At 40.6% G+C, this 15,675-nt stretch overlaps 1 protein-coding gene across 1 annotated transcript in view; it reads right to left on the bottom strand.

The window, feature by feature from the left end:
• Window positions 1-13,946, bottom strand: part of spire1b (spire-type actin nucleation factor 1b) — an 83,338-nt gene extending 69,392 nt beyond the window's left edge. The window contains exons 1-2 of the mRNA XM_039806298.1: window positions 13,332-13,946; window positions 6,815-6,843 (exon numbers count right to left, since the gene is read on the bottom strand). Coding sequence (XP_039662232.1) covers window positions 6,815-6,843; window positions 13,332-13,689 — 387 coding nt within the window. The 5' untranslated portion in view covers window positions 13,690-13,946. The remainder of the gene's footprint in view (window positions 1-6,814; window positions 6,844-13,331) is intronic.
• Between the last annotated feature and the right edge of the window lie 1,729 nt (window positions 13,947-15,675).

Raw genomic sequence — 15,675 nt, 5'->3', positions numbered from 1 at the left:
CGTGGGGATATAAAACATTTATATTTACTCATTTAGTGGGTTCACATGAATTAGGTCATGGCCGTGAAAGTAAACAGAAAATGAGCTTAGTGGAATTTTACATTTTACCGAACAAGACGCGCTATGTTGAGGATAGAGCGGCGGAGACGAGTGATTAACGCAGCTACCACGGTGCTAGAAAACAGCAGGTCTCAGCTGTGTTTCAGCCCCAGTTTTCTCTACCCTTTTCTTCTCACTCGGGAGAGGAACTCCTGTGTGGCAAGAAGATGGCACAAGACCTACATTTGATAGATTGTCCGGATGTTGACCACATGCTGTCCACACCTCACTGAGACCCGAACTCAATGCAAGCCAGGCCACCTCGGCATGTGGTCTGGCGGTTCGGATCCCAATGCGAGCAAGATCCGATCTCAGAGCGTACAGACTTGACAGTGAAAGAGCCCCTATTATGCTTTTTTTGATGTTTCCGGTCTTTTAGTGTGTTATATAGATTATTGTGTATGTAATAGATGTATAAAGTACAAAAAAACACATTTCACTCCACAGACAGCACTTTTTCACAACTGCCTAAAAACGCCTTGCGCATTACTGTTTGAATTTCTTCAATTAGTGATGTCATTAATGAAGAATGTGCTGCCCATAGGTGCTGCCTGAGCAGGCACAGCCCACCCAGTGGCTTGTTTAAATTTGGTTGACCAATCACAGCAGAGTGGGCCAGCTGACCAATCAGAGCAGACTGGGCTTTTCAGGAAAGCACAAGATCTCAGACAGGTGCACTGCAGTAATGGGCAGCATGGGAAACATAAAATGTTTTTTGAACATCAAAGCATGCAAACCTATTCTAGTAGACCCCAAGAGTACAAATATGACACTGAAAAATAGTATAATAGGGGCTCTTTAATGCCTCCTTGCATGATAGGTTGAAGTCTAAAGTTGCATTTAAAGTGGAACTATGCAGTTTTTTTTAGCTTAATTTACCTTAACTGAACAGCTTCGGAATGGTTATATTACTTTTTATCGGGTTGAATGGTGGTCATCTCACTCCCCTCTAGTGAGCAGAAAAACCACCCTTGCAACTTTGGGCCGGCGAGCCAAATCTCATCTAGATAGATTCTGGATACAAGACACTTTTTAATGCCAGGTGTAAATAGGGCCTATAAGTCCAAATAAGTCAATTGATTTTTGACCTCTGCACCCATCCAGCTTCACCTCCATCTTCAACCAACAAACACAGCCTTCATTTTGATCTCAACTACACACCTGTAAGGTTTCATAACTGCATCTTGCACGGCTGTGACACTACCGTGGTGACAAAATATGACAAAATAGACACCTGGCAAAGTGATCACAAACTGCCTCTGTACCAGCCTAGTTCCCGCTACAGTACATGTCTCCAGGACCACATTTGGCTATGATGACACACACACACAGCCTCACAAGCTGAAAACAATACCAGCGTTGCTGTGTCGACAGGTAATAAGTCACTCATGCTGCATCTGTTAGGATGTACTTAGGCGAGGCTTTCAGATAAATGCTAATATCAGCATCCTAACACAATGGCAACGGTAAAGGCTGCTGTTTAGCAGGTATAATGTTTACCATGTTCACCATCTTGGTTCAGTGTGTTAGCATGCTAACGTTAATTAGCACTAAACACAAGGCACAGCTGAGGCTGCTGAAAATGGCATTAGTTTTGCAGGTATTTAGTCATAAATAGTATTGGACAAAGGGAAATTTTGATGATGGCACTAGTGGAAAAAAAAAATGACTACAATTCAACCTGTTGGGGGACATCAATATCTGTATTTCAGGGCAATCCATCTGACAGATTTTCAGATATTTCAATATAAACCAAAAGAATTCAACCTTATGGGGGCCCTAGATGAAAAGTCAGAGGATCACCAAAGTTACAAGGATTGGGGATCTTTTACGTATGTTTCTCCATGGCAAAGATGGCACAAATAGGCATTTTATTTCAATTAATCAATCTAAAAACATGTATGTTTATAAAAGGAGCAAAGAGCACCACAGCAAAATGACTATGGTGATGGCAAAGTTTGACTGGGGGAATGTATGGCCTTTTAATTCTCTAAAATTAAGAAATAAAGCTTAAGTAATATTCTTTTTTCAGATAAAGAAATATCAAGTCCATCCAGATATCTGTTCGGGCCTTCCTTCAGATTGGGCATATTTAATTAAATCAAGATTTATATAATTGCAGGAACCACACAAAAGAACAGAGAATACACGACTCCTCATCTGACAAACCTACTAATGTGATTATAGTAAAATCAATCTGTCCACTTTATAACTGATGACATTTGTGGTAAGTGTGAGTTATTCCTCTCAGGCACAGACAAACGGTGAGGAAATTCCTTTCTCAGATTCTAACGCCTGACTATGCTGCTGTGACCTCTGACTATCATATGACTGAGCTGGATTGCTTTGGTATGTGTGGTGGACGTGAAACCCACAGAACTCCACATACAGAGCAGAGGAAACACTTGAAGCAGAGCACATTTTTCCACCTTCTTTGCATCACCTTTGCAATTTGTTTATCTTTCATGGACACACATGTCCTATCGGAAACATAAAGGCAAAATGCTATTCCTGCCAGACACTTCCACATCCAACTCCTGACTGAATTTTCAGTTTACGTTCAACACTGAATGGGACGTTAACCTCTAATCCCTTTCTAGACATCAAAGCTCCGACATTAAGAGAGCATGGCGCATGCACAGTTAAACTTTGACAGAGGGGGATGTGATGAAGCATAATCCACAAATGTATACCCAGGTTATACTGCATCACAGGAACAGGAGGGTCTAATTGCACAGCTACAGGGGTCACCAACAAATTCCTTGCAAAAGCTAGCATATAAAAAGGTGTAGCTGTACAATACAACATTCCTAACACATTTTAACCATTTCCAGTGAACTTAGCAACAGTGATTACTGTAATGTATATAAAGCCTTGCCAGGAGCGTGGTTCGTTGGCTCTGAACAAAACAGCATCAACTGACATTCACAGCCACATCATTTGCTAGAGTTCCTGCTGTTTGAAGCCATGTGCAGATAATGTGTCAGCTATACACATGTGCTCCTGTTCATCCAGCTTTGGGCTAATTCCACACTGTATGCTAGCAGAATGCCTCTGGCGCAGGATTTAATGCTGTCAAGCATCAAGCAGCTCCGAAAAACTTGCCAGTAGTTTTGTCAGCCAGTCTGTGACACACTGTATTGTGAGAACTCATTTCTAGTGCAAAGCTGCTTAGCAGAGATTTGTCTGTACAGTTTCACATTCTCTGCTTCTACAGTGAACTGTGTGTGTGTGTGTGTGTGTGTGTGTGTGTGTGTGTGTGTGTGTGTGTGTGTGTGTGTGTGTGTGTGTGTGTGTGTGTGTGTGTGTGTGTGTGTGTGTGTGTGTGTGTGTGCCTGTGTGTGTCTGTGCTTGAGTTATTCGATGTCCATCTGTTATCACAGCCCTATTACAAAGCAATTCAACTGCAGAGCCCCCTGAAAACTACTGCACATTGTCTCTAGTGAACTGGGAGGAGATCCTCAGGCTACATCTACACTACTACGTTTTCATTTCACGTTTTGAGACAAAAACGATCTCCGTCCACACAACAGTTTTAGCTCCGGTAGCAGAACTAATCCCCGTCCATATTAACACGTTTGACCACGCATATCACGTGACCATTCACATACACTGGGCATGTACGTGCCGGTGTGAACAGGAAGCAGATTGTCAGACGGTCCTCTGCGGTTGAAAATCATGGATGTGTAGGTTGAAAATACAGGAAATACTTTGGAGAAAGAACAACAATGGTGAAAAGTAAGAGCAGGGATTTATTTGCTTGGACAGACAACGAGGTGGAACTGTTACTGAAAAGCCTCTAGTACATATCGATAAGACTGACCGACGTGCGTTGTCATTTCTAAAGGTCTCTGTTTGTGCCCGTCCAGACCACAAAGAGACCCCAAAGTTTTCAAACCAAAAAAGACAGCAGCTTTGTTTGCAAATGTCTCCGTTTTAGGGGCTCGGAATCGCCGGAGTAGTGTGGACATGAGGCGTAAACGTAGCAAAAGATTTTAAACCAAAACATAGTAGTGGTGATGAAGCCTTAGTCAATGTGCAACAACATCACAGATACAAAATACATTCAGACCAAAACCATTCATCAACTTCAACTTAAATTCATCAAACACCCTGAAAGCATCCGCTACCTAGAGTGACACCAAACAGATCCTTAAATGTTTCTATCTACAAAATCTGGCAAAAATATTCCTAAAAAGCAAAAGCAGAGAAGATAATCCCTCCATACTGTTCTATTTTCACAAGCTATTATCACATAACAATTACCAGCAGTTGATGACAGAGAGAGTGTGTGGGGGGAGGGACAATTTTACGCAGTCATTTAATTACATCTGAAATTGCTCCCAGATCTGTCATCAAACTAGAGGCCTTGCTGGGTGACATTTCCTAATAGTCAATCTGAAAGGCCAGCTGGGAGCTCCAGGGCGGGTAGAGAAAATGACTGGGTGAAGAAACCCACTGAGAGGGGGGAGGCTGCATGGGACACATGCCAGGGAATGGTCTTAACAAACATCCTGGACTACCTGTCCATTGCACATCCTGCACTAAAACATATGGCCTTTTTTTTCTTATTGTTAAACAGTTATATTGTATATATTTGTTTAGGTTATCTTTCCTTTTGCATTTATTGTTTATTTCCCTTTAATAGCCTATGTTTATGTTTATGTATGCACCATCCACCAAGGCGAATGCCTTGTAAGTGTTACTTTCATGGCAAACAAGTCTATTCTGCTTCTGATTAATCCTTTAATTGCCTTTCATTTACACAGCTTGACTCTGAGAGATATACGCACAAATAATTCCTATGTATCTGTACCGTCCTGTACCTGTGCAAAAATAAAATATGCCATGTGTTAAGAGAATAGTTATTCGCTTTCTTGCTGAGATTTAGATAAGAAAAGGAATGCCATTCTGATGTCTGTAAGTCTGTTAGGGCTGTTGGAAAGAATTCCGAAAGTCGAATATAATTCGAATAGTAAAATAATCAGTACTATTCGAATGCTGAAATTACTATTCGAATGTGATTTTTTTTTTTTTTTTTTTATAAATAGGTTGGCTAACGTTAGCTAATCTCCCTCTTCTCGTGTCCAGTAAAGGAGCCACTACAAGAGGTGCAGTCCGTGGAGACTGTAAACCTGCAAAGTGCAAGACAGAATTCGGCCGGTACTCTTTTTCAGTTAAAAGCCCACAGATTTGGAATACCTTACCATCTGATATAAAAAAAATTAATTGATCACAAAGTTTTTAATACTAAGGTAAAACTATGGCCTAAACAGAGGCAAATTTGCAACATGTTTGATACAGCACAGTATAATTAACACTCCTCTTTTGTTTATGCTTAGTTGTTATTTTAGTAAATGTCTTTACTTTTTATCCTTAGTTACATAAGTCTGCCTGTCTGTGTTTGTTTTTATGTATTTATGTGACAGTTGGCTTTAATTGTCAGCTTTTAACCATCTAGGTTGCTGCCTCAGTCTGCTGTATCGTTCGTCTTTATGCATGTACTGTATGTGGCTTTACTGTTAGTGTTTATGCATCTGTGGCTGCCTGTTAGTCTGCTTCAATTGTTAGTTTGTATGTCTATTTAATAGTGTCCTACCATGTGTCATTTCTAAATGCCAAATTAGCCTACGGCTAGAAGACCCCCACACATTGCATCGGTTGCGCTTTAGATGTAACAATGCCTATATGTATCGTCCCTGACAAATAAACTGATAAAATAAAATAAAAAGATAGACGATGTTAATAGTGCTGCATGCCACAAATGCTCCATCAACAACTTGCATTGGAGACTGTTAGGTGTATGTTTTGCTGTTCTGAAATTGTTATTTTTCTATGTATTTTTAGGTCTAAAGCTTGCAGCGAAACTAATTGCCTTTAAAAAAATGCATTTAAAGTTGTTTTATTTATTAAAGGTATTAGTTTAAGCAGCAGGAGACCCGCAGCAGCAGCAGCAGCCTGCATTGCAGGCATGAGGATTAACACATCACACACTCAACTACATCTACCCTCAACACACACCCATGGCTTATGACAGTTTCAACCACAGCACTAAATGACACGGGTTGCACTTGAAATAATCCTGCAAAGTGCCCCCTCTAATATGCTATCCCTGTTGTTGTGGCTTTTACTGTAACTAGCTAATGTAACCAACTGTAGAAGGTAAATATTTAAAAAGGAAAATAATGATTTTATTGTGGTTAAGCCTGCCATTATCTCTCCCTGTAAAACCATATATTTCCCTTCATTAATATCCTTAATTGACTGGCTGACTGACTGACTGGATCCTTTCCAGAAACGCTGGAGTTTCCCAGTAGGATTTTTGAGTTGTCAACAAAAGCATCCCAAAGCAAGGTTTCAAAACTAGTTACACCCAAGCTAACCCATTCATGTGACCAAAATACTCATTTTAAACATGTAAATGTTTATCTTTTTACCACCCAGAAACTGGGTTGCACACCAAAAAAAACTGAAGTAAGCACTGCCAAATCTCAGTAAAGAAAAACTGAAATAAAAAGTCCTGGTTAAAAGTCCTGGTTATTCCAGATCTAATGTGCCTAAGTTACCATTTCCTTCATATTTGCTCTTATGTCCTCCCTCGGCCACAGCAGGTACATTGACACTACACAAGACAATATGTCCATATAATATTGTTCATTCTGTTCATGATGATGAAATACGATAAGTACAGCAGAACCACAGTAGAGTTACTCACCTCTGTTGTTGTGCAAGGGCTGTATTTACCTGCAGGGAAACAAGAGAGCAGTGTTGTGATAAGCAGCAGATGTACAGTTAGCATAAGTATAAAGCAGCTTACATAAGCACATGCATAGTTACATAGGTAACACTGTTCCGTCACAGGACAAAAGTGTACGACTGGCAGAGGTTAAGTGCATGTGATGCTCTAAGCCTTTATAATGTCAAAGACCATGCATTATTTTAGATTCCATGTCTGAATATCATATACATAGCATGTGAAATGTACATTGTCTCAATCCGTTTTTTAATGTTTATCACTCTCTACAGCTGCTCAATCAGAAATAGGAATTTCAGCTGAGATAACAAATTTTAGATGTCATACGTTCTTTTGTCAATTGAAAATCTCAGGCCACAGTAGGGCTGCTCGATTATGGAAAGAATCATAGTCAGGATTATTTTGGGCAATATTGAAATCACGATTATTTTACACAATTACTCATTGACTTTTGGAAAGACGTAATTATTGAATTTCAAAAAACAAAGTTAAACAAATCAACAGTGAAAACACCTTGAACTGTGAAATTTCCCTCTAATACTTTTCCCGTTTGAGCTTTTTTCTCTCCATTCAGAACACAGGACTAAGTAAGAGTTGACTTGCAAAATGTTGTGTGCAAAATAATCGTTTTTCTCGATTACAGAAATCGTAATCACGATTAAAAATCGATTAATTGCACAGCCCTAGGCCACAGGAGATTTTGAATCGTGACAAACAGCAAGGAGGGAGAACTTCATCAAGATACATCTGGCTTCAACAACCTGCAGCCAGATTGTTTTCATTCTTTTCCCCCTTAAGGCTACATTGTGTAAGAATTTCTCCCATCTAGCAGTGAAATTGTATATGACAACCAACTGAATATTACTTTCTAGCCCCTCCCATTCCGAGTGCGTTTTAACTCCTACGGTGGCTGAACCCGAAATTAGCTCTTAGTACCTCCATCGTTTACACGCAGCTGTTCTAGCCACTCCAATATTAACTTTGGTCTTGTTGCTTTGCCTGTCGCATTGTCGTTTTAATTCTCTTTTTAACTTCCTTGGCGACTCCGTTACATGCCTTGAGAATAGGCGTGATCCTCCATCTTCAACAGGCTTTCAAATCTGCCGGCAGTCGCGTTTAATCTCCCCCTGGCATTCGTCACGGTGCCACTGAGTGTAAAAGTGTGAAAGGCGGAGGTATGTCCCTCTTTGGCTAATGTATTTTAAAGATGGAGGCGCAACATGGCGGCCGTCATTCGAGCGACTCGCTCCTATGTATTCTGAATGATTCTGAATGTCAGATTCTACGTGTACAAGAATACTTTGATTAGTTGGTGGAAGTAATTACACATGAATGAGCACATATTTGTGAAAGAACAAAGTGTTTTTTGCCAAGAATCAACTCAAAAAATTACACAATGTAGGTTTAAACTAATCAGGAACAAAATGCTTTTTTTATACATTAAACTCTCACATTCATAGTGCAGCTTTAAAGGATACGGCTAGTCTTATTCTGTTTTCTTTTTGACAACAAATCCCATGAAAAGACCAAAACCAAAACCTAACGTAACCTACTGTGACTAAAAACTGTGCCTCACTGATGCATTCTGTTAACAGATTTTGGACAACAATGTACCATACTTAGTAGTACCAATTCATAGTTGGTTTTGGTTCATGAAAATGACACATTCCTAGTGCAGGATAAATGGAAAAACTGTTTAATTGGAATTTTAAATTCTATCTGTAACTTCTATCATCTTTTGCTATTGTATAGATTGCTCCGTACTTGTACCCTAGAGGGTACTTCTACAGTTGCCAGGGGGTACCTCATGGAAAGATTGTAGAGTAGCTCAACTCATTTGAAAATTTAAAAATTATTATCCGACAAAAAAGCATATACATCATACATATTCTGTAACACCTGAACACTACATGTTGCAGTTGTGTAAGAGAAATCTAGTTAGCAAGTGAGCACAGAAGTTTAGACAGGTAGCTAAAAGTAATGAATAAATGGTAGAAATAAGTAGCTTAAAGTAATGGCTAAACAGTTCAAAAGGTTAGTTATAAGTACTGGATAAATGGTTGGAATAGTTAGCTAAAAGTAACGTTAATGGATAAATGGTCAAATATTCAGCTTCACTTTACCTAGTAGTAGCCTAGTAGGTTAGTAGTAGTATGATTGTTGACCAAACCAACCTTAATATTGACAGCTCAATTGACTTACAGACCTCATATTATGCTCATTTTCAGGTTCATAATTGTATTTAGAGGTTGTACCAGAATATGTTTAGATGGTTTAATTTTTTTTTTAAACACCATATTTTTGTTGTACTACACATAGCTGCAGCTCCTCTTTTCACCCTGTGTGTTGAGCTCTCTGTTTTAGCTACAGAGTGAGGCATCTCAATTCTGTTCCATCTTTGCTGGGAGTCGCACATGAGCAGTATCTAGGTAAGGACTACTAGCCAGTCAGAAGCAGAGTAGGGCGGGCCCTGACAAGTAAGCTAGTGTGATCCAAAACAAACCTGGTTCAGCTGGTAACCAAGGCTTTGGCTCAGCCGTACAACCTGGAGCAAGACATTTCAGAGTAATGTTTTAAATTCTGCACTCTCTCCTGGACAGGGCGATACAACTATCTGAACTCTTCAGGCCTCCGCTCTAACTAGCTTGGTTTGAGGGCGTGCCATGCTAGGCGAGCATTATAACGTGTGTTACAAAGTGACGCAAAGTGACGCAAAATGACACGCGTTTGTCTCTGAAGTAAAGGCTGGACTACAATAGAGCTGTTTGGAGCAGTTTGTGAACAGTGTTTTCTGTTGGAGATGGTAAGTCCCTTTGGGGGGGACTTTGGGCTTTTTCACTTGCACTATAACGTGCACAAAAGAGATATACAGTATAACATAACATATAACACAATAAAGTAAAGGGATAAAGCCAAAAAGCATAATATGAGCAGTTTAAGACTTAACAATATCCACTTTTACAATGAACAGTGTTATACATTTGCAACATACATGGGGAATCAAAGAAGGGGTATGTGGGTCCATCTGACAGGGCTGTGGGGGTACCTCAGACCAAAAAGGTTGGGAACCACTGGTACCACACTTGTAGCTTACTTTTCAGTGATTACATATCTCGTCCTCATTAAACTAATTTCAGTAAAAGTGCTCTGCGCTCTAGCTCTCATAATGCAAACTAGACCAGTTTTAATAAAAGCTAGGTTTCATTTCTAATTACTCAAGTAGCGTGTGACCGCTGACGACATGACTCCTTCCAGGAAACTATGTTGCATGAATGTTCTCCCTTCAAAAAGAAGACCCAATTAAATGTTTCTCCAGGCTCCATCTGCCCAGCTTTTACTTCATGAACAAACAGCCGGCTAACAGATGACCCTCTTAACAAATGGCTGTTTTGTATTGTAAGAGGCAGTAATGCAACATCACAACAGCTCTGACATCATCTCATGACCTTAGTTGCATCAGCAGGTTTGAACAGTCAACAGCGGGATGTGCAAACAGGGTAAGCAGATAATCAACTGAGCTTTCTTAATAATACTATAAACTTGGGGAGGGTACCACCATGAAATTGAATCTATTCATCAAAGTGGCATGACACAAAACTATTCATAGAGGTTCTTAAAAGTGTCCTGCTTTCATGATCTATTCAGCTATAATACAAAGTGTCAGGTGCCCTGGATAAACTGCAGAATAAAAGAATACTAGGCCAGTGCGGTTTTGATTGACAACAGGATCTAAAACTAACCTTGTCTGGATTTTTAACTTGAAGTCAATTTAGCAGATAAAAGCTCCAGAAGTCCTGAATCCTTAGAACTTTTGCCACAGATTTATCTCATTCTTTACATGAATGAGTTTGTCTGACTGAGCTTTTGCATCAGGGAGAGAGACCCTGCGCTGAACAGCACAGATTGGCGGCAATTAGACCAGCAAATTACCCTGCGCACTGAAACCATTTGTGTGGTTGCACTGATCAAAACCCTTACCAGAATTACTTAGATTGAAGATTGTGAGGTGGCTCAACTAACTTGACAAAATAGAAATCACGACTTGATTAGAAAATACAGTATATCCAAATATCGAGTCAGCTGTACACTGAACTTTACATTACGTGTTGCGATTGAGAGCGTGTGATTAGCAAGCGAGCACAAATAGATAGCTAATGAGTAATCAATTTAAATAGCCAGCTAAAATGAATGTATACATGCAAAATACCGTCTGCGTAGGATAATGTCTCTCACCTTATGTGTACTTGTACATGAAAAGACTAAGTGTGTATAATATTGTGCACATTTGGTGTATGATGTGAAGGAAATGGTAAGATGTCCTCTTACCATCCTCTGTGAAATAGCAACATGCTTACTGAAGCAATATTGACCATGACATCCACATATATTGCAAATATAAATGCCAAAAAACATGCTTCATAACATTCTAAATACATTTTGCATGATGTGACATTGCATGAGCAACCAAGGGAAAAAAGCCTGGACTCCCCTCCCCAATGGATGCTTCCATGCTTCTAAAAATAGCCCATTCATTCTAAGCATATAGACCTACAGGCCACAGCCTGCATCATCATCATCATCATCACAGCTGTGCCTCTCAGATTTGCTAATAAAAGTTGATCAGACAAAGCATGCGGTGCATTTATTGAATCAAAGGCCAAAGTGTCGACTGAGCAGTGCTCAGTATTGTGTGTGTACAGCTGAGTTGAGAGCACGTCCCTCCGGCCCTCAGCTATATTATGGACAGAGATAGATAGATAGTCATTTAGTCAGTCTGCTCTGCACTCTGTGTTTGTGATTAAATGTGATTAACAGCAAACACTGAACATGCCAGGCTGGTCTGACTAGACAGTAATGTGTTTGGGTTATCGTTCATAGACACACCCATCGACTGTAGCAACACACATGACATGGCATCTTTCTGTTTTGGTTTGAATCCTGGTTGATACTTACCAAAGAGGACTAGGGCCACATGTGAGAAAAATGATTGAGTTCTGAGAATAAAGTCAGAATTCTGAGAATAAAGTCAGAATTCAGATTTTTTTTTTCTCAGAATTCTGACTTTAAACTCAAATACATGTTTCTAATGTGGCCCTATGTCCTCTTCCGTAGATGCTGGGGCTGGGTATCGCCAATGATTTCCAGATGATTTCCCCAAGGTCCCGATTCGATTATATTTTCGATTCAATATCAATAAGGTTAGGGAAAGTTTAGTTACAATACTAATTTTGCTTGGATATAAGAGATTTTCAGAAAACGTATGCAGTAAATTGCAAGAGGCAACTCTCAAATATTTTTGTATAATGCACCTGGTTAATGTTTACATTAAGAACTGACCCCCAAAATGTTTGGGGTGGGTTATACATCGATTTTGAAAGGGCATATATTAAAAGATCAATTTCAGATCACCCAAACAAAAGTTGATTTAGAGAATCGATGGATACCTTGTTAAAAGATCTGTAGTAACAGGGAACCTGGATAAATACCACAGAAACACTGTAACTCTCTCCCATGTGAGAAAAATTAGTACAATAAAGTCACTATAAATGCCTTGCATAGTCCCACAGATGCAGTCTATATCCCAGAAGGAATATTTCCAGAATATTGCAGTGATTTTTCATTTGGCACACTATGCTGCCACTGTCTCCTCTCACTTTCTTGGATATTTTCAGTTTGGCAACAGAAGCACTGTCATATAGCAGTGCTCTAACTCTTCATTTGTATAGCACCTCATTATGTACAGCAGTAATCAACAGAGGCTCCCATGTCACAGATAGTTAGGATCAAAGCATAAAGATACAAGGCACGTGCAGGGCTGAACCAACAACTTTTTCATTTACACACAGACACACACATTGATCCGATCAGTGCCCATTCACACTTCAGCTTGTAATCACATGCTTTAATCAGATGAAGCAGAATGAACACACTGATCTGATATGAAGTGGCAAACAAGCTGAGAGGCCTTTAATAAGAGATGGAACCACATGATGCACACACACGTGCCTTCACCAAGGAGGAATAGTGAAAATCAGTGAAAACACTAGTGTGATGAAAGGGAGAGCAGCAGGGGGCCTCTTTGTTTATCAGTGATCAGGTCATGTGTAATGGAGCCTTAAATCTGGCTGTCGTTGTCCTCCTGCAGATTAAAGGACTAATCCTGAGGTACAAATAAAGCACCTGATCAGGAAAAACATGAAGAAAGCTTTCACACGTGCAGCTGAAAATATGCGCAGGCCTACACTATTTATTTATTTATGGTTATTATTGCACTGTGTTTTAGTGGGGATTATATATGTGTGTTGCTGTGATTTTGTAGGCTATATTGGCCTCCTGTAATTTGTTACGGCTACGTCTTTTAGCCTGCATAAGGACAATCACAACACCTCAGCCCCATTATTTGAAATGCAAGTGATGGCCTGGCCTAGATCGGAGTAGCTTTAGGCGCACTCAGTCTTACATAATATTTTAACGTTACCTTCACAGCCCTGGTGTTCCACCCTCACAGAGCCGTCTTTCTGGATCCTAACATCCCCCGGTCCGGATATCCTTCTCGGAGCCGCCGAGGGTGATGCTCCGGCGGCGGCGGCGGCGGCGGAACTTCTCCAGCTCCGATGTCCCTTCGCCAGCGTCCTGCAGCACTGGTAACACACCGCCCAAGCCTGCTCCTCATTGATGGGCTGGCTATAAAGCGCCAGTATCTTCTCCAAAGAGAGACCCTCCACTGCTGCTTCCTCCGTCGGATTCATCTTGTTGCGATGCTGCTGCTCATCCCGGTGAGTCGCTGCAGCAGCATCCGTCAGCCCTCCGTGGTCCCCGCATCGCTGCTCGGCCATCCTTTCATTCTCTCAGCGCAGGAGGCCCGATGACGAGAGCAGTTCCAGGATATGTGCGAGGGAACCTGGAGGCATTGATGCTTCCCCCCTGCTCCTCCGGGGGGGGCGGCGGCGGCAGCCAGCAGCTCACCGTGGGTTCGTTTCCCCGCGCGACGCTTCGTCCAGGTCAAGGTAGCAGCAGTCAGGAGACGGTGTGTGTGGGACTGGTGTGAGAGCAGCTTCTACAGGCTACACTCACATCACAACCCCGCAAGCCAGGCTCGGTCTCTTTTATCACATGATCTCTCTCTCTCTCTCTCTCTCTCTCTCTCTCTCTCTCTCTCTCTCTCTCTCTCTCTCTCTCTCTCTCTCTCTCTCTCTCTCTCTCTCTCTCTCTCTTTCTCTCTCTCTCAATTCAATTCAAGGTTGCTTTATCAGCATGACTGTTGGTACAGTGTTGCAAAAGCACAAGCAAAACAGCATAAACATTTTTTTTACAGTAACAATTAGAACATTGACATTAAAGTGCCCATATTATGCTCTTTTTCAGGTTCATAATTGTAATTTGAGATTGTATCAGAATAGGTTTACATGGTTTAATTTTCTAAAAACACCATATTTTTGTTGTACTGCACATTGCTGCAGCTCCTCTTTTCACCCTGTGTGTTCAGGTCTCTGTCTTAGCTACAGAGTGAGACATCTCACTTCTGTAACATCTTTGTTGGCAGTCGCACATGCTCAATAGCTAGGTAAGGATCATATCAGCTAGCTAGCCATTTCTCCAACTTCGGCCAGTACAAGCCAGGATTAGCCAGGAGACTTCTTCTAAACGAGGGCGCACTTCACACTTAGCGTGGAATACCTGCAGAACAGGGACATGGAAGTAGTTCTATACAATTTATTTTGTAGATTAGGATGAATTTGTGTGTGTTGTAGCCAGTGTTGGGCAAATAACTTTTAAAAAGTAATTAGTTACAGTTACTAGTTACTTCTTCCAAAAGTAACTAAATTAGTTACTCAGTTACAAATTATAAAAGTAACTAGTTACTTCAGAAAGTAACTATTGCGTTACTTTCAAATACATTTTTAAATGCTCAAATGTGACCCCACCTCCACCCCTCTTTAATGGAACTTAAAATAGCCTACATGTGCATGTTCAATTATTTATGAGAAATCTGAATATTATAATGAAATGGACACTTAATACAATACATTATTAACAGAAACAATGTACACAAATCTAAACTATTTTAATGTTGCTGTGGGACAAAGTGAGACTAGCCTCCAATCAAATGCCATGTATGTAGATATTAGATTTATATAGTGGATCGATAAAAATAACACAACACCTCAACAGGCCACAACTGGACAAAATTAAATTATGCTTGTAAAGCACTATACCAAAAATATATAACAAATATATACACTCTTTGTAGACAAATATCGTAAGTGGCCTGATGTTTATACTTGTGCACTGTTGTGTGCGTCGAGCCAGCATGTGTGTGTGTGTGTGTGTGCGTGTGCGTGTGTGTGTGTGGGGAGTGGGTGATAGAGCGAGGGATCAGTGAGAGAGTGACGGCGATTAGCTTCGGAGCGAGTAGCGACTCTGGAGTCCTAGTGAGAGAAACAAAGAGTCTCCCCTGTTCTTTCTGACCACGGTGGGAAATCTGGAGCAGTTAACCCTCTCCTTGATTTCATAACACTATACCTGTCTCTCTCTCGTTGACTGACTCGCTTGTGTTGTTCGTTGTGTGTCTGACTATGAATGCTTTCGAACACCCGCCCAACTCTACCTCTGATTGGCTTACCATGACATTTTACTCAACCTCAGCCAATTGTCAGCATTTATGCGCTTGTGTGGACTGCCCACTAACCAAGGAAGAACAGTAAAAAAAAAAAAAGTCTTTGCCTCTCGGCTCAGACTCAGAGATCTAGTTGGTCTGATGAAAAAAACTATTATAGTAACGCGCTGCATTTTTTGGCAGTAACGGTAACGGCGTTATTAAG

The sequence above is a fragment of the Perca fluviatilis genome, chromosome 7 (assembly GCF_010015445.1).
Source record: "Perca fluviatilis chromosome 7, GENO_Pfluv_1.0, whole genome shotgun sequence".
NCBI classification, from domain to species: Eukaryota; Metazoa; Chordata; class Actinopteri; order Perciformes; family Percidae; genus Perca; species Perca fluviatilis.
This window is presented reverse-complemented; position numbering and strand designations above follow the sequence as displayed.